The sequence below is a fragment of the Ursus arctos genome, unplaced genomic scaffold (genome assembly GCF_023065955.2).
Source record: "Ursus arctos isolate Adak ecotype North America unplaced genomic scaffold, UrsArc2.0 scaffold_3, whole genome shotgun sequence".
In the NCBI taxonomy this organism is placed as follows: Eukaryota; Metazoa; Chordata; class Mammalia; order Carnivora; family Ursidae; genus Ursus; species Ursus arctos.
The window spans coordinates 56,238,554-56,263,410 of NW_026622985.1; the positions used below are offsets into that span (position 1 = coordinate 56,238,554).

The window sequence follows — 24,857 nt, forward strand, 5'->3', positions numbered from 1 at the left end:
CGGCAGACACTTCATCCACATCTGACTCTGTGCCCACCATAATTCAGTGATATGCCATGCCCGTTGAGTATTGGATCTGATTTGGTTCACCTAGGATAGAACAATGTTGCTGAAAACTCTGTCATGAAAAGAAGGCTGTTTGCAAATTCATCTTCTAACTCTTGCATTTTTATTTGTTTTTGTAAAGGAAGAGTGAAGGAATTGCTGTACTTTCCTATTTTGCTTTAGCATGTCTGTTGGTCTCATGCCTTCTTTGAATTAGAGTGACTTCTGTGTATTTGGAAATGTTCGTCAGAATTATCTTCTACCCTACTTTGAGAGAATATGGCTTATTTCTCTTCCCTGAAGGAGGAAAGGAACTGTAGTTTCTTCTCTTAGGGTTTTAGAAAAACTATTTGTAGGTTTTTAGATGAAATTCATGATGTACCTAAAAATGTTGTCTAAATTTTCATTGGAAAAGGGCCTGTGTTAGGCTCTTTTCATGGAAGATGAAAGCTCTTTTATATTTATTTTATTTTATTTTATTTTATTTTATTTTATTTTATTTTATTTTAGAGAGGGAGAGCGTGTGCACATGTGCGCCAGTGGGATGGGGAGGGGCAGAGGAAGAGGGAGAGAGAAAATCTTAAGCAGGCTCCCTGATGAATGCAGAGCCAGGATGTGGGGCTCAATCTCAGGACCCTGAAATCATGACCTGAGCCGAAACCAAGAATCACCTAGGCGTCCCAAATAAAAGCTATTCTATTCTATTTTATTTTATTTTATTTATTTGCCTATTTATAGATCTATTTATTTTAGCGTGCACATGCGTGTGGGTGCGGGGGAGGGACAGAGGGAGAAGAGAGAGAGAATCCTTAACCAAACTCCCTGCTGAGCAGGGAGCCAGATGCAGGGCTGGATCCCAGGACCCTAAGATCAGGACCTGAGCTGAAACCAACAGTCGGACACTTAACCGACTGAGCTACCCAGGTGCCCATGAAAGCTCTTTTAGATGACATCTGCTCATTCCATCATAATCTTAGATTCTAAGATTCAACTAGCTCGGGGTACTCACCTACTCTCAAGGGGAACAAGCCCATTTCAACATAGGATATAGCCATTTCCATTAGTGGTCAAGGGCAGTTTCTGTCCACACTGGCTTTGCAATATGAACTTCCCTTTTACACAGGCTTCGTTCAAATGACATGATTTAGAGTGGACAAGGATGAACATTTGTTAGGAACAAAGTAAAGGAAGAAAGAAGGGCCCTGCCTTCTTACTGATCTTCCTGGTGTTTCTGTTTTCAATTTTCCTTCTTGCTATAGTCTTGGTGCGTGTCAGGACAAGGTTGTTGTTAACCCAGGTTCCCCCCACCCTTTTCTTTTTCCAACTGCCTCCGTTGGGTAGCAAATATCTGACTTGTACTCTTCTCCAGGTTGCAACAGGTTGGTCCACATTGTGTATTACATGCAGAGGGTGTGCTCCAATTACAGAGGACATCCTAAGCAGGTCTTCATTTCAATAAAGGCATAAAATGCCTTTTCCCTAATGGGGCTAATACCTTAAGCCAAAGGAGGTATTCTAGAAATGGTCGGAAAGGAGGGCAAGGAGTACCTTCTCCATTTTTTTTTTTTCCTGTAGCAACTCTAGGCAAATTCCTCAGAAATCAGATTGGCAAGGGCAAAGAAGGGGTGGGCTGAAACTCTGGAATTTGGGCTTGCTGAATGCATGCCATTCCCTTGCCACGTAGCACAAATCAGTGCCAACTGTGGAAAATAAAGATCTAAGTCAGAAGTGCAATGCAGGCACAAGGCAATCATCAGCTCAATTAAACTGGTTATTCCACAAATAACCTAGAAACAGCAGGATTGCCAAACAATCTCCAGCCCCTGAAACATTTGCAAATGAGCATGACAACTGAGATTTTTCTTTCTTTGTAGCCGTACACTGTCACATTTTAATGATGGATTATAGACATGGGCTTTTGGCAGCAGACTGTAGCAAACATGATTCTACACTTATTTTCTTTTAATCAGAAGATACAAAGGCTTATAGATATATGGCACTGTGCCCAAGAAAGAGTTAGATAAAGCCCTAGAAAGAAGAATGTGGGATAATGGAAATACACGCACACACATACACACCCAACTTTCCCTTCTTTTTGGATGTGACGCAGATATGCTTTTATTGTCATAAGATACACTTTTTATTTTTATTTTAGGTGGTGTTTTTGTAAACCTGTTGGGGATGTTTATAACAAAATATACAACTAGCTGATATAGCATATGCATCTAATTCTGTAACGTATACTAATCTGTATCAGTACCACTTAAAAATTGCAAATTAAATATCTTTTTTCATAGACTAGTAATCTTGATGTCATAAATATGAAAGTAACATGTTATTCCTACAGTCATGATGTCAGGAAGATATTATTTAAGTATTTAATGGGATCAGAGGCTTAGTGCACAGGAAATATATTTTTTTCTATATGTTTCCTGTGTCTGTTTTACTTAGTTTAATCATTTTAATTGCAGTTTCTTTTTATTTTAAGACAGAACCATAACTCTTGGATGCTATTATTTCTTTCTCTTTTTGGCAAGTTGAGGAATACCAGGTAACTGAGAATGAAGCTATAATTTCTGTATTCTTCTCCATTTTCCCTGTCTTCGTCTATACCTGTCTCCTTTGGCTCCTTTCCCCTTGTCCTCTTTATATTCTACATTATTTAGCCTTTATTCATTTCACTGGGCTGTGAGTATAAAATGAAGAAAAAATTTGGGTCTCTTTCTGTGAAGACAGTTACTTTATTATAAGTTTGAAACACCCTGAAAATATAGAGACATTTTCTTAAGGTGTTTTCTTGTAGTGCCTTTGATTGGAGTGTTAAATGATATGTGGAAACTGATTTCTCAAGAAGAATTTGTTCTAAAACAGCAGTGTAATAAGTTTAAAATACAGAGATAAAAAATCCAATATGTGGATTGGAGAAAAAATCCATAGCTCTGCTTTAGGTCCCATATGTGTGGATGTGTGACATCCATCAGTGGGATAAGCAGCACCTGGTGGCTGATTTACAGAGTGGTATTCCTCCAAAAAGTCAGGCATTCACCCCTTGACAACTGAATGAGTGATGGCAGTTGCATTCCAGAAGGCTCTATTTGGGAAAGCAAAATTTAGGATAGGGTGGGATCAACATAAAAAGATAAGGAGACGTAAGGATCTCATCTGTCTGGGTCTCTTGGGTTGGAGCCAGCCCCTGGAGGACACCGCATCTCCCTCTTCTTCCAGACTCTGGGATATTGGGGATTTGCATTGAGGAGATCCATACATGCCACAACTGCCCCTTGGTCAGTCTATTTGGATTAGAGAATCGGGATAAAAATTGTTCTTCTTTCATTAAAAACCTAATCAACTTAACATAAAACCTTGGCATTCCTGTTTCGCAGTTAGAACTACCGCAGGCAAATTCAGGAATGGTAAATCGGCAATGCTGAGACTTGACTTGTGCCCAACAATCCCACTTTTGCCACAAAGCCTTCCGTTATTCTGGAATTATTCTATGGCTTCTGTTCCTTTATCACTCAAGGCCCTACTCATGGAAAGAAAACACTAAAACCTGAGTTTAATTCAGATAGACAATGAAGGAGAAAATGGTAGAACCGTTCAAAGCAATAGATCCAGGTATTTAAGTCTGGGGCTTTAACCTCAGGTTTCATGAGCTCAAATCTCAGTGCCAGGGGGAGAGGAAATGAGGAGTTACTGTTCAGTGGGTACAGGGTTTCTGTTTGGGATGATGAAAGCATTCTGGAAATACATAGTGGTGATCATTACACAACAGTACGAATGTACCTCATGCCTCTATATTGTTACTTAAACCTGACTAAAAAGTTAACTTTCACGTTGTCTGTATTTACCACAATAAAAAAATGAAGATAAGAATTCCAGCTCCACCTCTTACTGGCCTCACCTCTTACAGTTCCACCTCTTACCAGGCAAATTACTGTATCTCTCCCTAATTACGTCCCTTCAGCTGTAGAATGTAAGAGGATGATAATAATGATAGTCGCTTCACAGGGTTATCCTAATTGAATGGAATGTGTGGGACAGACTTACACTAATTCAAAATAATCAAGGTTAGTTGTTGTTCCGATGATTTATGAGTGTGAATTCTATGGTTAAAATCTCTTAACATTTGTTGTGTAGTCCTCCTTTTGTAGAATTCTCTGTAGAAACCACCAATTTCAGTTTTGCTTATAAGATAGACTTTCATCTTTTTGATATCTCATGTAAGACTTTTAACTATTAAGACATGCACCCTATTGACAAGGGTGTGGGGACAGGAGGCACTTTTGCTCATTGCAGTTTGGACAGCCAAATTGATGGGCTATAAAGCAGAATGTAATAACATTTAAGACATGCATAGCCCGTGACCCTGCAATACCATTTCTGTGAAAAGTAGTCACATTTGTATGTACAAGTACACAGACAGGTGTCCACTGTAGTACTGATTATAATAGCAACAAATTGGAAACTACATGAATATCCAGTCTAGTGAATTGATTAAACCCAAACAATGGAATCTTATATAACCATAAAAACGGATGATGCCAAATTACAGTATGCCCACAGACAGATGTCCACAATAAATTGTGCAGTGGGAAAAGGCAGTCTGGGAACAGAATATATAGCTTGATCACATGCATGCATTTTATGTTTATATGTCTAATATAATTTCTGGAAGGATATTCATCACATTAATAGTGGTTATCTCTGGATGGGATTATAAGGAGATTTATTTTCTATGTCAAACACTTCTGTGTTACTTGAGGTTTTTATAAGTGTGTATTTTCTAATCTGTAGAAACAATGAAAATGTTTTCATTAAAAAAAATGAAATAGAGGGGTGCCTGGGTGGCTTAGTCGGTTAAGCATCTGACTCTTGATGTCGGCTTAGGTCATGATCTCAGGGTTGTGAGACAGAGTTCCACGTTGGGCTCCACGCTCAGTGCATGGAGTCTGCTTGAGATTCTCCCGTTCCCTCTGCCACTCCCCCCCCCCACATGTGCTCTCTCACTCCCTCTCTCTCTAAATAAATACATAGATAAAATATTTTAAAAAATGAAAGAGAGACCATCAGGGGTCTCTCTGGCTATGGAGAGGAAGAGCAAGCTCTTGTATTTCTCAAGGTGTTATTCCTAATTTAAAGCTTTTATTTTTATGTAGCATCTTCCAGATCTGAGTCCATAAAAGGAAAATGGATGAGCAACTATTGCAATGAAAGAAATAAATAGGATTCCAGCAACCTTAAGTGTCTTTGCATCTGTCTTCTGGCAAATTCAGTCAGTGTTTTGAGTATTCCTCCAGCCTCCGTACCCGCAACCGCTGCCTTGTCTGCCTTCACTGATTTGTCTTGTCACTGGGGCTAAGGTCAAAACTATGTTCATAATACTCTCATGATCAGTGCAGTGGGAAGCTGCTGGCTCTCTAGACCACAGTCCTCCAAACACGAGCAGGGTCATGATATACCTGGATTACCTATTCTAACCAAGATCTTGCTATGCTGGGTCCTCTGCCCATCATCAACTAGGTCTACTGCTCCCCTCCACGAACACAGGACTCAGTCTATGAAGGGGTACAACTCCCAACAGAATGATTGCTCGCTGAGAGGCACAGCAGTTTCCAGCCTTTGCTTATATAGGTACATACACACACACACACACACACACACACACACACACACACACATCGATGGGTTGCTCAACAGAACGGTAAAATATCATGGAGAAGGGTTGAAAGGAGAGATGGAGTGTCTTGAAATAAAGGGTGCTGCAGCAGGATGTGATGGACAGTGGGGATTCTGGAGTCAGAACTAGGTTTGAAACCCAGCTGCCTTATTTATTAGCTGTGTGACCTTGGTCAGATTACTCAGCCTCTCTGAGCTTCAGTAGTCCCATCAATAAAATAGGAGTAATAACCTCTTCCACCCAGAGTTGTCAGGATTAAATGAGATAAAATATATAATGGGCTTGAACTGATGGTGGTACACACAAATAATAGGGTTCTTTCCTTCTTCTCAGACTTTGGCATAACATTAAGTAGCCACAGCAGTCCTGAAAATAGATGGTTTTTTCTAAACAGCACAATGTCCCAGTGTACTCTTTGTACTGCATTCTCTTTAAGTGTCAAGTAAGGGCACTGTTGTGAAAGCTATAGACAGAATATTTTAAAATCAGGGTGGGGGAGGAGAACGGGGGGATAGGGAAGCTTTTATATTTTCTGTCTTCTTCAGTGGATAATTTTCATGATTCAAATGAGGCTGAGAGTAACTGTCCAGGTTTTAAACATTCTGTATCATGTAAGAATGAGTAGGAATCGCTGATCAATTAGGTTTAAAAGCTACTGAAATTCTCAAGAATCATTTAAATAAGGTACTTATGAATGCCCCGACAGAGACGAGAATAACCTTCCACGTCAGCAGTACATGAGTTAAACATGTGGTTAACGATGATATAAAAAGAGGTGGTATGTGAAATATCAGTTCATGTGAGGTGACGCTCAATACTAATTTATGTGATATCAATAATGTTTTAGTCTAAATGAACCTTCCCTATATATAAAAGACTCCTAATTATTGTAAAACCGTTACTTTCCACTTAACATTGATCTTAAGGAAATGACTAAAATTTTTGGAGTGTGCTGACACAGCACTATTATTCTGGGTCATTTTTCAGAGCAGGTGTCAATCTCTTTCACTTAATCTCAAGATGGAAAAAAAAAGTATTTCATTTAATCAAGTCTCTCAAAAAAGAGAAAGGAACACATTAAGATAAGTGTAACTTTTATAGGGATGTTAACACTCTACTATTCTTTGGGATAGGTGAAGCCTTTTGATTTTCAGCCAGGTTCAAAAGAAAACATTAAGTTTTATAAGGTGGGGAATACAATAATTCCCTATAGGAATAGGTCAAGCCATCAGGAACCGATAACCTTCCAGATGAGGTTCCCGAAGCTTGAGTCAAGTGACCAGGCTGTCCCTTGTTAAGCAACATTTCAGAGTTGATATGCACCCTCACCTCCAATGCAAAAGCGTGGCATTTTCAAGCTATACCTGTTGGGATTTTAAGGAATTATTCTAGGAAATCTAAACCACATAAGAGTTAATGTAATTACACAACTGTTGGTATAACGTGCGTGTATAGGTCAAGACTAGAAGGGAAAATTGTGATCGCTTCAACTAGAACATCAGCTTGTATAAAATTGCTCTATTGCCCACAAGCTCAGGGCAGATTTGTTAATGTAACTGTACCTTCTCCTTCAAATACAAGCAGCTTATACTAAGGCCCTTAATTTGAGGACTAATTAGATTGCTTCCTCCATTCTCATCCGTAGAACTTCAGTATCATAGTTTCCATGCAATTTTATGTAAGACTTACTGAACACATTCTAAATGCTAAACAGTGCTAAGCACTTGACATAGATTATTTTATTAAATTCTCCCCCAAACCTTATAAGGCATAATAGCATCTAACTTTGTTTTCAGTAATTAGTGTGTACCAGGCATTGTTTTAAGCACTTTATATATATTAACTCATTCGATCCTTGTAATATCCTGGCAGGTGTATTAGCTCCATTTTACAGATGAAGAATCTGAACTTCGGAGAGGTTAAGAGACTGGCCATGGTCACAACACTAGTAATGACAAAGCTGAGGCTGTTAGACCTTGTGCTCTGCTTGCCTGTACTCTCAGCATAGTGAGCGCGGACCTGGGGGCATGATGGGTATCATTAATTATTTGTCTGTAGTTAGAGCCAGCTACATAATTCTTGGACCCCGTGCTAATGAAAAACGCAAGGCCCCTTGTTCAAAGATGGGGAAAAAGTCATTAAAGATATTAAATAGATGGACGCCTGGGTGGCTCAGTCAGTTAAGCGTCTGACTTTTGATTTTAGCTCAGGTCATGATCTCTGGGTCCTGAGATCGAGCCCTGTATTGGGCTCTGCACTGAGTGTGGAGTCTGCTTGTGATTCTCTCTCCCTCTCCCTGCACCCCTCTCCCTGCGCTCTCTCTCTCTCTCTCTAAAAAAAAAAGCCCCCAAAACATTAAATAGAAAAGGTTTTCCTCTCTTTCAGAACTAATCTCTCGATTTGTCTTGGTGGTATTTTTAATTTGCTATTTAATGTGTCATTCTAAGTAACACAAAATTTAAATATTAAATTATTAGCATTCATTCTACCATTAATCTTTATATTGTGCGATGTCAGTTATAGATGTAAATATAAGTTAACTTGTATGTGGAATCACAGAACTCACACAATTTGTATTTCACGGCTCCGGTGTGTGCATGTATTTTGTTCTTACCAGAGCGGTGGAAACACTGCACAAAATGAACTCAGCTGTCTTTATTACAGTTCTTCATGTGCACACATTCTGCCCAAACTCTGCCTTCTGTTTACTCATGAGTAAGGAAAGACTGAAAGGAAAAGGAAGTGAGGGCTGCCCCATCTTTCCCTTTTCTTTTATATCATCATTTTCAGTGTATGTGATTGGTTGGCCAGCACAGCGATGTAACATGAGTAAGACAGGGTTCCTTATTCTTTTGTTTCTTCGAATGCCATGGCCTTTCCTTTCTGTGTTCCAAGAAAGTTCTGGTTTGAAAGGAAAGTATGGCCTCTCAGGGCTGTCAGTGCCCACTTCTCCCTAGGCCACTCAACCGTAGATGAAACAGGCTTATTTCACACTCACTCTGGGTCTCATTGAACACCCATGCAGCATCAGTAGTGCTGTATGCAAATGAGGTGGGAGGGAACAGTGGGCACACTGCCGAATCTCTGCTTCTGCACATGCACCGTGTCCCATCAGGCTTCAGCAGGTTCTGGTACTGTACCAGTGTTCTGGGTCCCTCTCCCAGCTTGGCCACACCCCAGATGTGCAATCCTGGGCAAGTTACTCACTGCTCTAAAACTATCCTCTCTGTGGTATATATACACACACACACACACACAATGGAATATTACTCAGCCATCAAGAAATGAAATCTTGCCATTTGCAACGACGTGGATAGAGCTAGAGTAAATTATGCTAAGTGAAATAAGTCAGTCAGAGAAAGACAAATACCATATGATCTCACTCATATGTGGAATTTAAGAAAGAAAACAGATGAACATATGGGAAAGGGGGGAGAAAAAGAGAGAGGGAAACAAACCATAAGAGACTCTTAACGATAGAGAACAAAACTGAGGGTTGATGGAGGGAGGTGGGTGGGGGATGGTCTAGATGGGTGATGGATATTAAGGAGGGCACTTGTTATGATGAGCACTGGGTGTTGTGTGTAAGTGACGAATCACTGAATTTTACTCCAGAAACCAATATTGCCCTGTATGTTAACTAACTAAAATTTAAATTAGAAAAATAAATAAAACTACCTTCTCATCACAAAATGACAATGATTCCAATCACCTCATAGGGTTATTGCGAGGAATAACTGAAAGACTACACCTAAAGGTCTTAGCCCAAGGCATGGCACATAGTAAATGCTTGGTAAGTGTTAGCTAGCCATGTTATGCTTGTGTTATAGTTCCATTTGTTTGAAAATTTTCACCCGTTCAAATAAGATGATGAAGGCATGCCTGGGTGGCTCGGTCCGTTAAGCTCTTGATCTCAGCTCAGGTCTTGATCTCAGGGTTGTGAGTTCAAGCCCCACATTGGGATCCATGCTGGGTGTGGAGCCTACTTTAAAAAAGAAAAGATAATGAAGAAACCTGGTGAAGGTTCATCTTAGAAGGGATAGAAACTTCCCAGAGGAGCACAGCTAAGGGTTTCACCACAAACCCAGCATCTTTTCCACGACCACTGTTAACTCAGTTAAAAAAAACCAAAAAACCATGAATGAAAATATAAATGGGAAAGGTCCCTCCGAGTGGGTGTCTGTAGAAGGGACGAGGTGAAGCCTTCTCTAGGAGTATGTGTGTGTTTATGGGAAGCAGCTACAGGATTGATCTCAAGTAAATGAGGCTGGAGTCATAGACCTATTTTTTAGCCTTGCAGGTGGCAGACTCTTCTGTTCCCTCCTCAGCTTTCTCCTGTGTCACTGCCTGTCTATGAATTCACTAAACCAGAATCACTCAAAGTGGGGTCCCAAGGTGCTTGTATCAGAATCACAAATGAAGAATCCTGAGCCTAGTGCCAGAGCTTTGAACTGAAACCCCTGGGGAAATCTCACCCAAAAAACAAGTTGTCCAAGTGCTTCTTATGCTACTAAGTTTGATAACTTCGGGAGCCTAGAAACTCAGAAGAAGGAGACCTTTTTCTTCTTTTAATCCCTAGCACTGCGAAGACCTGCCACCCTTTGTTAAATGTTGGAGAAGTGACTGAAATCATAGCACAAAGCTGAAAGACTTTTTTCTTGTCTGAGGACCGTTGAGATGGTTCTATTCAGGCCTCATATTCAGGAGGTAAGCACTGGTAAGGCTGTAAATTTATTAAAATACTAAAATTCTTCTATAAGGGTTAGTAAATAACTATTGCTCTGGGTTCTGTGCTACCCCACTGGCCCAGCTGCCTAGGCTTCTCCCTTGGACTGTCCTCTGATCCACCAACTAAAGGATGAACCCTTTGTCTAGCATGGGGTCTCATCTATTCTCACTGGCCAGAATGGATGCCAGTCAGTGCCTTATAGGTCCAACCAATGTGGTGCCTTACCAGTGGGCTTGTGCCTGTGCCCCTACCCTGGGGAGGGAGGTGGGACTGGGAAGGAAGACCTTGGGTGGGTGGTACCCCAGCCAGTTTACCTTGACTCTCTTATCAGGATGCCCTTCCTCGCATATCCACGAGGCCATAGTGGATGGAGTCCTATCGGGGGAGATGACATTCCTGGAGGCGTTGCTAGCACCTGAGCGGGCAAATGCCCCAGGTTATGGCCACCACCAGCTGAAGCGCCTACCTCTAGAGAGGCTCTTCCATGGCTGTTTCTGGGAACTGCAGCCTCCATGGGACTTCAACTCTGAGGGATCCCAAAAGAGACTGGGTGAGCACGAGCCATGCAAGAATTTTAGTCTACATACATGCGGGTTCTGTGGGCACGATTTGACAGAGGAGAGCCTGTTTGGTACAGACGGTGCATGCCTGGTTTAGTGTGGGGGCTGGGAGAAGTATGGGGAACAGGTTCTCTTTCCATTTATTTGGTCAAGTTTGCTAAAATCACTGAATGCCCTACTATCATGGCATTAGCCACATTGCTTTCATTAATAAAAGTGAGGGCAAGTACTTACATAGCATTTGTCCTGTGCCAAGCACAATTCTTAATTCATTTGAGTTACTATGATTATCACCATATTACATAGATGAAGAAACTGAGACCCAGAGGTTAGTTAAAACTCAAGTAGCAAAGTCATGATTTGAACTCTGGCAGTCTGACATTAGAGTCCAAACTGAAAACACCACTTCTCTTCTTCAGTTTACATTCAGAAAGTTTTTATGTGTCACTTAGTTGGTAACAGAGATTTGTGTATATACACACACAGACACACACATATACACACCCTATAATACAATGGATGGAAACATTTTGAATGAAATTGCTGTCAGTTCAGCAGATGCTGAGAGAGGAGTCTGCACCATGAACAATATTGCCGATATTTAGAGAAATTCTCTACCTACTGAGACTCCATATAACTTAATGATTATCAAGATACTGGGGAAGTCATTGGGAAAGTTCCCTGTGTATTTCTATGTCAGTCATGGCTCAGACAGGGGAATTGTTTACTAGTAGCAGCATGTCAAACAAAAGTTCAGCAATCATTTTTAAAGATCAACTAATTATTTGGATAGTATTAAAAATTGATAAGCTACTTGCATTAAAACTCATGTATATGTTTCTGTTTAGAGAATACTGGGAATTAAATGTTTTAAATTTATATGTTGATTAACTGCTTAGCGGGTTTTAAAGATTTTATCACTTCATCTTTGCTTATTCAATTTTTATTTTATTCCTTTGGTCCACACTTGTCACCTGGAAAGAAGATTAGCTCTTTGAGCTCTGATATATTAAGCTGTATCCCTTTTCTGTCTCAAGTTTGTTCCCTGTTTGGCTCACACTTATTTGCTAGAGAAGGAGGTAGACTACGTGCTTTAGGTGGAAAAGGCTCTCCTCATTATTGAGTGGGAATTCAGGCAAGAAGACCATTCCTCAGTAGGCTACTGCTTCCTTCTCTAAACCCAGCTAATTGGGCTGTCATATTTGAAGTTTTATTGGTTAAGATTTCAAGTTAGGACTGGAGCCCTTCTTTTGCAGTTCCTTCAGAGCTACATGTAGAAAAGAACAAATGGAAAACTCAATGATGAGTTCTGAATAAGGCTGTAAGAAACAAAAACTTGCCAGTCCCTCTGGTCTCAAAGAACACTGAAGGGCAGGGAGTTGTTTAAACACTTAAAAGCAGAAAGGAAATACAAAATTCTAATATTTAGTAGGTCAAAACCAGCTCAGAAGTAGTATGTGATGATCCGGGCAAAGCATTACAATTCTTAGCCAGCCCAGTCATGATTCTCTGGCAAACTGCACAGTCATGGTTATGATGCATTGGGATAAGAGGTGCTATATAAATGTTAGATATTACATAAATGTCAGGAATGATTATTGTTTGTCAATGGGGGCTAAACTGTTCCTAAGCAAAACTCTGACTCCCAGCCAACAGGGTGGTAGCAGAGATTCTAACCACCAAATAACCCATGAGTTCTAGAAAGGAGCCCAGTTGGGATCTGGGGTTTGAAAACAGGGGTTGGGTTGGTCCCAGTGCCACCACTTGCCCAAGTGACTTCAGGCCAGCTCCCTAACCTCCTGGAGTCTGCCTTAGCTCACCTGTAAAATGGGGATAATAACAACATCTGCCCTACTTCTCCTTCGTGTGCTCCGTGGTTGTGAGAATCAAGGGCATTCAGATGGGTGCGAGTGCTTTGTCAACGGTGAGACGCTGCAAGGAGGACAGTGGTCATCTAGGATCGGCTGGAATTTAGCCTATGCCTTCCCTTTGAGTCCTGTTCACAAGGAGAAATCAGAATGGAAATTAAACTGGGGACGGGGTGGTGACTGGCCGATGCTGAAAGCGCCAGACTTCTTCGCTCACGGAGCTGTCAGGAAGATACTGCAGACCAGGCGCCCAGATCCTGCATTTTGGCTCTGGCTCTGCCACTTGCCAGCCTGTGAGCTTGGGCGAGTTACAGAGGAGGCTCTGGAAGTGATCGCCAAGGGCCCTTCCGGCTCTGACGCTGAGTCTAAATCAGGCTCATCACTTGGCTCTAGCTGTAATTCACCTTTCGCCTCCTGGAGAAACTCCCCTCCAGCTTCTCAGACTCATGAAGCAGGGGTCTTGGAAAAGGTGGGGGTTGTGTATTCCATGTAAGGGTGCACAGTCAAGAAGTTATTCCCATGGAGGTGAGGTGGGGGTAGGGGACGGTGAAAAGGGGTGCTGAATGAATGTTCTGGGAAGCTAGGATTCAGGGAACACTCTAATGAGGTCACGCCTGTCGCAGGCGAAAAGGAGCTGGACATCTGCTGGTGGGGGAAGGGGGGAGCGTCTTGCATTTCTGTTTGCAGAAAGTCTCATCCCGCACCCTTTAGCACCCCCTTAGCCCCCTACCCCCTGTCCCCATCCCCACACCTTTCAAACACTACCAGCCTTGCTCGGGGGAGAGCCCGTGTCCCTGCCTCCTCCGTGGTCCTGTCGGAAACCGTAAGGATTGTTTCCAAGCTGACTCACACCACTAATGTCAGGGAGCCGTGTCACACGGCGCTGGGCTCTGCAAGCTGTTGCTTGCGCGGTCGCCGCCGCGGCCGCCGCTCTCCGGCGGGTGCATCAGGGTCCGCTCTTGGGGCGGGGGGGCGGGGCGGGGCCGGGGTGGGGTCCGCCCCCTCGGCGCGGCGGCCCCGCCCCTTCTTCGCTCCCTCCCCCGCGGACCGCAATGATTTAGAAGTTCAGGAATCCCACGTGACGTCACCGGGGGGGTGATGTAATGCACTCTAAATAGAATGTATTGTAATCTTTGCTCAGTCCAACGTGGTCCCTTCACCCGGGCTCCGCTCTTGCCTTCTCCACACTTGTTTGGTAAGTTCCTAAAAATACGGCTCGGCCACTTCTGGGGCTTTTGCATTTAGCTACTTTTGTTGCACTTGCCGCGGGAGCCATCTCGGGAGCGTACTTGGTTTGCAGGGGTTGGTTCTCGGCAGCAGCCGCGAGATTACTTGGTCCAGTGGGCAGGTCACAGGGCAAGGAGTAGGGAAGATGCGATGCATTTCTTTGGAGGGTGATCTGTGTTTGTAAACACTTTGGCGGAACAGAGGAAAGTCCGGCCCCAAATGCTGGTGGACTGTGGAATTCTGCTGTGTCCTGAGGCCACTCCAGAGACCCCACGCCGTGTCCGTTCCGGAGCGCGTCTCGGTGGCCGCCACGCCGTGCGACTGGAGGGATGCTAAAGTGGAGCGAGCGCCGTGTCCTCCCCGGCGTGGTGCGTGTGTGGGAGCGCGCGTGTGTTTCCCTGACACGGGGAACAGTTATGAATCGGGGGTGTGTGTTTGCCTCCAGAGACCTGGCAAGGTGCGGAACCCTCCAGAAGTGCGGTCAAGCGGCGGCAGCGGCGGTGGCAGCGGAGACGGCGAGCCAGGAACCTCCCCCCGTGTCCCCAACTTCCCGGTGATGCGGCGGAACCCCCGGAGAAAGTTTGCAAACTTCCAGCGGGCGCGGCGAGGACGCCGGGTCACCTAGGGGGCGGGCGGGCGGGTGCGCGGGGGGGCTCGCTCCCTCCTGGTGCCGAGCCTGCTGCTGCCACCTCTCCCGCAAGGCTGCCCGCCGCAGCTGGTGGGCACGCGCGCCCGGGGAGGGGACGTGGCCCTTGAAGGGCACTTGGCTTTGGCTCCAGGCGCAGAAAGCTCGAGAGTGTCGCGGCTCTGTTCGCTTTCACTACTGCAGCCGTCTCCTGCCTCCGTCCCGTTCTCGCTGGCATCATTACCTCCTCCCCGCCGCTGCCCCAAATGACAGCTCCCGCTTTTGCCGCGGCAGCGCGGTGGCAGTCCCCAGGACCCGGTGGCGGAGCCTTCCTCTCCGACAGATTCTCCACGCAACCGCTTAAACTTTTAACGAAGTTCTTAGAGGGGCAAGACGCGCGAAGGAACCAAGGACACCTTTTCTCCCGGCAACTGCATCCCGCTTCTTTGCCATAGAATTATTTCCGTGGGGAGTGGGTATACGGTAGATAAAGCCTCAGACCTTGTCCACCCCCTCCCCAACTGTGCCTGAACGGGTGCCACCCCCACTTGATGTTTGTTCCAGGCCAGGAACTGGAGTGGGTCGCTTGTATATTGCGTTGTCAGAGTTCTCAGAGTGGTGTTTGATTTTTATTTTTCCCTCCCTCTCTGACATGTGTCAAGGAATAAAGGCTGGATACAGGTCCATTACGTCATTCTGCAGGCCAGTAAGTGTTTGATTAACAGCTTCAGATACTCAAGAGTTCGGGGTTTAGAAATGCTGACAAAGCAACTCCGCTTTCCATCCCACCCCCAACATACTCGTACAAACGCCCGTTCCCTGGGCATCTTTATTGCCCTCTCCTTCCCCTACCCTTCCTTCTTTACCCCCTCTCCCGCCCACACCGTTATCACTCTGGCCCCGCCTCCGCCTTTTATTGCTTTCCCTGGGGCGATCACCATCCCTGGAGTGTGCCTAAGAGCTTCTGGTGTCTGAGGGGAGCGCGGTACCTGATCAAGGCACACAATCTGCCCTTTTCTATTATTTAAGAAAGGCACCAGCGAGCCCTCTTCTCCAGGGCGAAAATGCTCTGTCCTGATAGAAAAGGCATTTCAGGAAACGTCTAGAGTCCTTATGATAATCCTGTGTCCCTGTGGTGACTTAGGAAAGCAACACACCCAGTGCAAACAAGGTACTTAATTTTACATAGCGCCTTCCTCCAACCCTTTAGCGGAAGAGGGAAGACCCAAGAAGTGAGGATGCCCATTAAATCAAATTTAGCTGAAAGAATCAAGATTCAACGTTTGATTTACAAAGTGAGGGAATGTGAATGGTTGAACCCAAAGCACCTTACAATAAATTGGTGTATGTATTTCTCTCTCTTAACCTTAAGTTTCTATATTTAAAGAGGAGGTTGAGTACTTAAGTCATAGAATTGAGTCAGAATCTGCCTATCTGGCAGTTGCAGTAAAAACACTGTGTGACGTGTTCAAGGGATAAAAGTAAAAACTCTTAGTGGGGGAGGGTGTGTGCGTGCAGCAGAAATCAAATAAAAAATCTACTGACGGAGTGTCGGATTGAGTGGGGCAGAGGATTTGGGTGCTCTCTGATTTGAAGTTGGCGGAAGCTAAATTAAGGAACATTTATATTCTGAGTATGTGGGCATTTCGTGAAGAACACATGTTTTGTTATAATCAGATCTACTTTCTTCCAAGTGAAACAGCCCTGCTGTAGAGCAGGCATTTGTGAAACTTCTTTCTGGGGTCTAATTGACATCCTTCCCCAAGTTTGTGGCAGTATTTATTATTTATTCACATCTAGAGATGAAATAGTATAACCCCTGCAGAATGCACGTGCATCTCAAACGTTAAACTTCTTGTTTGTGATGCATAGACCTAAAGGAAAAAATGGTCCGGGTCACCAGCACTGGAGAGTGTGATTAATGATCAGTGATTTAGTGATCAGTGATTAGTGGTTTTATTCAAACTGTTACCTCTGACCAGAAGCACACATCAGAGGATTAACAGGCTCTTTAGATAAATGCTCATTAGTGGAAGGGGAAAAGCAAAGATAATAGGCATGCACCCAGGGACAACTTTCGAAGAAAATCATTCCCCGTCTTCAGAATAATAAGCTCTATTAACAGAAAGCCCTTTTAATTTAAAACTTGCTTTTATCTTGTAAATCAAAGTTAGAAGTAAAAGTTTGTAGTGCCATTATAACCTAAATTTTCCCATATCCACTCGATGTGGATTATCTCAGTAGCGATATTTTTTTTTTATTTAAATAAACAATTGGACCTTCAGAGCAGCTGAACCCTGACAAGTTCTTAACTCCCAGGGTTTGAAGGTGTCCCCCCTTCTAGAATGGCGAGTGCAACTTGCTAGCTAGATGGCGCACTGTTCTTTGGTGTTCTGAGCAGTTGTAGTGCAGGAGACTCAACGAGCAAGTAGCTGCTTGCGAGGTGTTCTTCCACACTTCCAACAAAGTTGATTCTGTGTAGGGTTGGAGGCTAGACAGTTCTACAAGTTTTTAGTCACATTTTCCATGTCAGTTAAATCTGGGGAGTTCAAGGCTACTGGAAAAATTAGTCTCATTACTAAAAGAAACTTAGCAAACGAGGGAGGAAAGGAGGTACCGGAGTCCAGGAGGTACCTCTGGGTTGCAGAAGTGATTGTAAAATACCAGACCTGTTCGTTCGTTCGTTCGTTCTTTTTTTTTAACTAAGAGCTAGTTTCACAATCTTGTGGTCTGAAATTCTAAAGCAAATACTCAAAGATTTAATTTCTTCCTAATCTTGCTGGTGAAAAAGAAGTTACTAGAAAGAAAGGAAGAAAAAAACCTGATTTGGTGACTGCAGGAAGCAACACGTTGCTGATTTTATTCTACAAATAATGGTAAGATGATGTTTCTTATGCTTATGAAGCAGAAAGGAACTTTGCAGTTGGTTAAATGAGGCCGATCTTATGTTTTTGTAGATGGAATTCAGAAATGGAATGCTTACTTCACACCGAATTTTAATGTTGCCTTTGTCAGTTTCCTGGGACTTGGTAGCATTTTGTGTGGAAGGTGTGTGTGTGTGTGTGTGTGTGTGTGTGTGAATAAGACCATTATTTCCTGGGTAAAATAATGTTCATGGGCGTGTGAACTGCAGGGGGGGAGCTATGAAGCATGTTAAATAATGTGTCAGGTAAGAATTCCTTTTTCCACAGGCCTTCATGAATCACTTTAATAAGTACTTAAGTTTTAATAAGGAAGGCATTTTTAAAAGAGAAAACTAAAAATGAAAATAAAATAAAAAAACCATTCTCCGCACCCAAGCCTCAATATGTATTCCCCTGAAGTAGGATGTTGTTGACTGAATATCAGCTATTACTTTAGTTTTAAAACTTAAAAAGAAAACAATAATAGAACTCACTGGTGCCTCCATATAAATGTCCTCATTTTCCTTTGCATCATTTTATATAGATCTGTTGTTTTAAAATCCTGACTGATGCGTAATGACTTGTATTTTTCAACTTTACTGGGGGTAAACATGTTTGCTTAAATTGATAATACCTTCAGGCTGTTTTTGAATATAAATTGTTGAATTTACATAAACTTCCTGTCAATAAGTTTCTACATGTGTAGATAGTTTATTAGAACATTCCCACAAAAACATGGACCCATCTCTGTGACACTGCAGCTTTGAGTTGAATAGGACGTTAAATGAATGGTAGTGTGCCAGAGAGACGTTTCCTGTATAGCTTTTCAATTACTGTAGGTTGAAGATTTTCATACGACTAATTGTCAGTTTCCCACACCTGCAGATTCACAAACCAGTTGATCATGGACTTTCCATGGCTGTTGGTACCAATGTCAAGTTCCTGGTGTCCTGATTTCTTACTATAATTTGCCTTTTAGCAATGATGCATCACTTTCTATAGTATTTCCTTAGCCTTGGAGTTTGTTTCTTATTAAGCTGAAAATTGTTTTGTGAGAAGGTGGCATTTGCTATATCCTCAAGATGTGAACTTTGTGTTTGTAGTTGGTTTTCTTCTGATTGTGTTGTTAGATTAAAATTGGGGATTTGAGTAGACTTATTATGTTTGTCATCTTTTTTTTTCCTGCTTCTTCACTTCAAAGCAGTGCTGTTAGTCACAAAATTAATGTGATCATGGCTGGTGTTTCCCATCTATACGCTTCTTTTGCTTCTTACAAATTGGATTTCTACAGCAATTTAAGATCTTTTTTTAGAGGCAGCTTTCTTGGATGAAGATGGAGCAATGATCTCAGTCAATTCATTATCTTGTCCAGTTTGACTACCAGCTGTATTATGGGAATCTACCAATGCTTTTTGTAAATTAGTGTTTAAAAATGTATATCTAGTACTGTCTCTCTGAATGCTATTTAAGAAAATTATGCAACTGAGATAAGGTAATGAACTGGGGGCAATAGCCTCAAACATTTAAGTGTGAGAAAGAAGCACTTTCAGATATGCTAAAGAGACTTAAAGAACCTTTTTGTATTGCTATTTGTAAACGAAATAAGCTATCTGTTTTGTGGCATTGCTTTAAATAGAAACTCTGACACTTTAAAAATGACATCATGTTTAATGTTTTCACTAAAAAGTTATTATATTTTGTAATTAGGGAAAAAATGGGCAATTAGTGATTTTGAGGGTCCATTAGTATTCCATTGTTGGGAATCGTAAATCATGGATTTAACATAAGAGAAAAAAGAGTGAGAAGGCTTTTACAAATTTTCAGGTAGTGATAACAGTATGCCAGAAACAAGAGTAAAATTTTTGAAGTTCGTATTGAGACTCTGGGACATTCAAAATAAAACTTACACAGTTTGGATAAATTTCGGAACGTGCAAGACATGACGTTGGCATTTCTGTATTTCTTTCTGTCAAGCTTACTCTATTGCTCATTTCTGTTTTCTGAGAAATAGATCAGAATCAATTTAACACTTTAAAAACACATATTTTAGTTGTTTCCTTCTGTTTTCTCAAGGTTTGCATTTCTAATCTCTACCCTAAAATTAACAAGCATTGAAAACTACCATGTTGGCGTTTGGCTTGAACTAATCTCGGAGAGGAAGAATTCCTTTTGGACCAGGGATTCTGATGGCAAGATAGAAAGGCTTGCTATAGCCTATGCAGAGCCAGAGCTGGGGAGGTCTTCTCGTTGATAGACCAACCTTGTCACTTTGCAGAGGAGAACCTAAGGCCTGGTTGTGTCCCCTGGCTCACCGAGGCCCAGAGCTAGAGAGTGCCAAACTGAGCCGAAAAGCCAGGGCCCGGCCTCCAGGTCGGGTTCTCTTTCCATGAGCCAGGCTGCCATAAATGGTCGTGAATGAAACATAACCCATGGCTTTGGATGCTTTGCTCTTTTCAAGCCTTTTGATCACTAACCTTTCAAAGATAATTTCTTTCAGATCTTTTGAATGAATCCTCTGACCATAAAACTGTAGTTTCTATTCTGTGTATGCTAATATATTTGTAACGCTAATTTTTTTCACGTTGACCTTCTTATTGGAAAGCCATTCTTCTTATTCTTCACCATTATTATTAGACACGCTCTGTAAACAGCACCCTCTAGATTTCATTTGAGACTAAAAACCAGGCAGAACTTAAAGATGTTCTAAAACACCCCTGCAGGATAAGGTAGTAATTTTTGTTACTTCCTTACTTTTCTTAATCACCTTTGAAGAAGGGATCTGAAAAATCATTTTAAGTTAAAGTCATTTTTCTTTGTGTTGAATAGAGCAACAAGTGCTATTTTCACTCTGGCAAATGTACTTTCGCCCAGAATCTGTCTCTAGTGTATTATCTTTCCAGGTCGGTGTATACGAGAGTGTTTGGAGGTGAATGTTACTACATCAGAAGTGAGTTGAGTCTAGAAGTATGCTCTTTGAGGTTTGACTGGCAAAACTTGACTAATCATAGCTGATAGAAATCACATAAGCGACATAGGGGGCTCCAGAGCACCACACATATGATTGAAGATGACATTTAGGTTATGCTGTGTTTAGGATGGGGAACAAGAATATCTCAATAGAAATCTTGAATGCATCTACTGTATGTGTTATTTGGCTTGAGCTGTAGGTTTCCTTTCCAGCTCTTTGCGTGAACACTTTATATCAGAATTCAGGTCTCTTTTATTCTTTTATTACACTGAAGAGCCCCTGTGTTGCATGATTCCTCAACTACAACACATTTCAGCCAATTTTATGCAACTCTCTCTCTGCCGGCTTCCCAAGGGGGAAAACCACATGCAACAAAAAACATCTTTGTTTTTGTTTGAATTAGCTGATTATAAGAAGAAATACATTTCATCTCCATTTGCCAGATCTGGTAGGACCCTTTCACTTTATCAAAACAAGATCTTCTTCTCTAAGTCAGCGATGATGCTGTTTGGCCTCTGAATGACCAGGTACTAAACCTTGGCCTGGAGGGTAGAAGGCATTGAGGATAAAATCTGTTTCCACCAGGGTGACTAGGTGTGATGTGGCAGGCCATCATGAAGAGCCTGATCTGCCTTCCTGCAATGACCACATTGTCCAGAAAACACTGCCGTCTGGGAGGAAGGACAGTATTCTCAGTTCTCAAACTTCCACATTCCGAGCAGGGACTGTGTTGAAGATGGCTCTCGAGCTGCAGAGGGTCTCTGAGGTTATTTACTAAACTACAACATGGTAAAACAGTCACAAAGCTGGAACTTAAAAGCCTTAATGGTCTTCTTCATCCATTCTCTGCATTTTCCTTATCCTAATGTTTTTCTAGATTTATTTTTAAGCGTCCATTTTGGTTACTCTGCTTTTATGAGTAACCCTATAATAACAAATCACAAGTGTGTGCATTAACGGGAGAGGGGATGTTTTTCCATAAGGAAAAATAGATTTTAATATCCAATGGTAGAAGAAATAATTAGCAAGACAAAAGAGAGAAAAGTTTGAAATCCGATTGATGGCATCCCAGGCTCTGCCGTAGCTCTGCAAAACCATGTGGTTCATGGCCACAGGAAAAGACTAAGACTGGAAGAAGGGATCCCCAAAGTGCTGCCTTCAACTAATTATGCTTCTCTGCCTCAGTTTCTTTGTGTGTGATAAAAGAGGGTTGGTCTGGACCAGCTCTGTCCAACAGTGGGAGCCATAAATGCAGTAATTTTAAGTGTTCTAGTAGCCGCACTAAAGAGGTAAAAAGAAATGGTTAATTTTAATAACATGTTTTATTTAACCCAGGGTATCTGAAATAGTATCATTTCAACATATAATCAATATAAAAATGTTGAGGAGAGACTTTGTGATTTTTTTTGTTGGTCCTAAGTCTTTGAAATCCGGTATGTAGTTTACAGTTACCACAGGTCTCAGTTCAGGCCAGTCACATTTCAAGTGCTCTGTAGCCACATGACTGCCAAGTGACAGTGGTGTCAGGCAGTGTGAATCTACACTCTGTTTCAATGGTTCTTAATCCTGGCAGCCCAGTAGAACCACCTGTGGAGTTTGTAAAAAGTATGGATACCTCCTCCCCACCCCTAATTCCGATTTGATTGGTTTGGGGTGGGGACCTGGGCCTTTGTATTTTTAAAAAGCTCCAAAAGTGTTTCTAAAATATAGCCAGGTTTGCGAACTGCAATTCTTCCTGATCTCTATGGTATCTTCTGCTCTAACATTCTATGGTCTATTGGCGGAAGGGGACTGCAGGCAAGCATTCAGAGTTCAAGAGCAGCGAGTGGTTGACATAGGCATGCTGCACGCTACAAAACGTATTTAAGGAAATATAATCAATAAAAATTAAAATGCACAGATTGAATGATTTGGAAGACAACTGTGCCACAGATGAACTCTGCTTTGTATAAGTTTCAAATATTTGAAATGGTTTTAAATGGTTTGCTTCCCCCCAAATCTTAACATTCAATTTGGTTTGCATGCAGCCTCTTAGAAACCCTCCATTTTGAAAAAGGTCAAGATCACCACATTTTGGTTATTTTACTGGTTTACTTCTTTGCCCCGTGTACTACTTGTCTTTAGCTCTTTTCGGAGGGAAAAATCTTACTGTGTTTAAGACAGCTGGATCCCCTTGCGTTTCCCTCTAAGCTTTTAACAAGCTTTGTGTCATTGCAGAGAACAGACTTGCCCTTTGCTCTCGTCAGGATATTAGTTATAGCTCCTTGACTTAGCGTGTTTATTCTGTTTGTCATCCTATAAAATATTAGAAGAATCAGTATTTCTCAATGCACACCAGAACGTGCTCCTTTAATACATTTTTAGCAATATGCCAGTTTGTGCATTCAATACAAGGATGCAAAGAACTAAAAATTAAAAACAATGATTTCCAAACTCCTCACCATCTTCTTTCCAAGTCAACAAACAGTGTTGTTTGTGGAGGCGAGGAGAGACCTCAAGGATGGTCCCTTGTGACTTCGTGCTGCTGAAAGCCTCTGCATTCCCGAATTTGTGAGTCATTCCACCCTGAACCTCTCTCCTTATCCCCTGCATAGCGGTCTGTTTCCAAGTACATGTCTATGTGGCCATGTGCTTTTTAAACATGACTTACAACCATTTTTAAGTACAGAATGGGACATTTCTCTACATTTTGTGGTGAATATATTTGTGTCTTCCATCATGTTATTCACTGGAAAAATTTTTATCTCCACGTATTAGAAGAACCTGAGGGATTGACAAGGCAAGGCATCGTGTTCGTTAATTAGAAGAGTGTGAGACAAGGGCTCCCATTTATTAGTGCCTAAAGATAAGCACTACTCTGGGTGGTTTCCAGGTGGGGATTTTCCAGTTGTGTGTATGTGTGTACGATTGCATTTGTCTTTGAACTTACAAATAACATTTTTTTTCTGATGCTTTTGCATACATTATTTGCACTTAAATGATTTCTCTGCTAATAACTCTTGCTTCCCAGCTCCAGGCTACATGTACCTGGGTTGATGAATAAATACATCTGGGTCTGTCAGCCTCTTCACATGGGATCTATTCTAGAAGTTGCATGGAGACATCTGTTACAAACCTGTGTTTTTAGTGGTATCTAGGGAAACTTTCTTTAAGGCTACTTTGTGATTGACTGTTGAAGACTTGGTGGAAAGACAATGAGATTAAAGATGTAAATTGTTCAACTCTTTTAGAGACTGAAAGTAAAGAGTTTGGGGTTTTCCTTCATGAAGCAAGATAGAGAGCTCCTGAATTATCTTCGGGAAAACATTTTAGCTCTTGTTTTACCGAGGTACTGTCTTCACACTTGGCCTGGACTCATCTGCTTTTGAGTATTTTGTTTTTGTTTTCTCCTAATCATGACTAGGGTTGGACTTAGCTATGTGCAGTTTCTGTCTGCACCTCTGGGTTTTCCATGCATGAGCTACAAGCCATGATTAATAATGCAATCTGTGACCAGTGCCAGGGATGGGTTAGTTTGAGTCTTCTAAGCATTATACTAAAGTTAAAGCAATTTTAGTATCCATATATATATGTGGTTATGGTGGTTAAGCTTGTATATAAATAAAAACCTCGACCAGGGAAGGACCCGGATGTTACTAGCGTGTGTGTGTGTGTGTGTGTGTGTGTGTGTGTGTGTGTGTATGTGTATATATATATTTGCAAATGTGATTATCATCTTTTTTAGGATGCCCATGGATGAATTGTTCTCCTTTTGAGCAAGTATCTATTTGTCACATTGATTTAGATACACACATTGTTGATTAAAAGATATTGCTAGATTTTAAAAAAATTGAAACCATATTTAAGACACTCTTTTTTTCTAATATGGCCTGTTTAGGCACACATTGTTTACAATTTTGTCTTCCAGCTTTGCAAAGCCAGATGACTAACAACCACCATTCTTAGTGCCGTGGTGGTGGACGTCATCAAAGATGATGGTGCACAGTGTTTTGGCACCATGAAGCAGCATGTAATTTGAAATTGTACTTTTTGTTAAGTACCCATGCTAATCTCCAAATCATTCAAAACATTAAAAAACAGAACAGTGATGTCTGCTCATTGGTTGGAGGCAGTACTGGCAAAGATGCACATTTTTTTCACGTGCCTGAGGAGCACTTGCAAAAATCAGGGATAAAAAAAAATTACATGTAATTATTTGGCATGCCTTTTGGAAGGGACATTCTTAAGACAGACGGGTTAACCCTTTAACCCG

The 24,857-nt window shown here is 41.9% G+C and overlaps 1 protein-coding gene across 6 annotated transcripts in view; it reads left to right on the plus strand.

Moving 5' to 3' along the window:
- The first annotated feature begins 14,007 nt into the window (after positions 1-14,007).
- The window catches only part of CREB5 (cAMP responsive element binding protein 5), a 397,331-nt gene continuing 386,481 nt past the window's right edge, over positions 14,008-24,857 (plus strand). For 3 of the 6 annotated variants that reach the window (XM_048212878.2, XM_026508437.4, XM_026508456.3), the window contains exons 1-2: positions 14,008-14,077; positions 14,555-17,610. In XM_048212878.2, coding sequence (XP_048068835.1) covers positions 17,608-17,610 — 3 coding nt within the window. In that variant the 5' untranslated portion in view covers positions 14,008-14,077; positions 14,555-17,607. The remainder of the gene's footprint in view (positions 14,078-14,554; positions 17,611-24,857) is intronic. The other 3 variants (XM_026508448.4, XM_048212879.2, XM_048212880.2) reach the window with 1 other exon arrangement.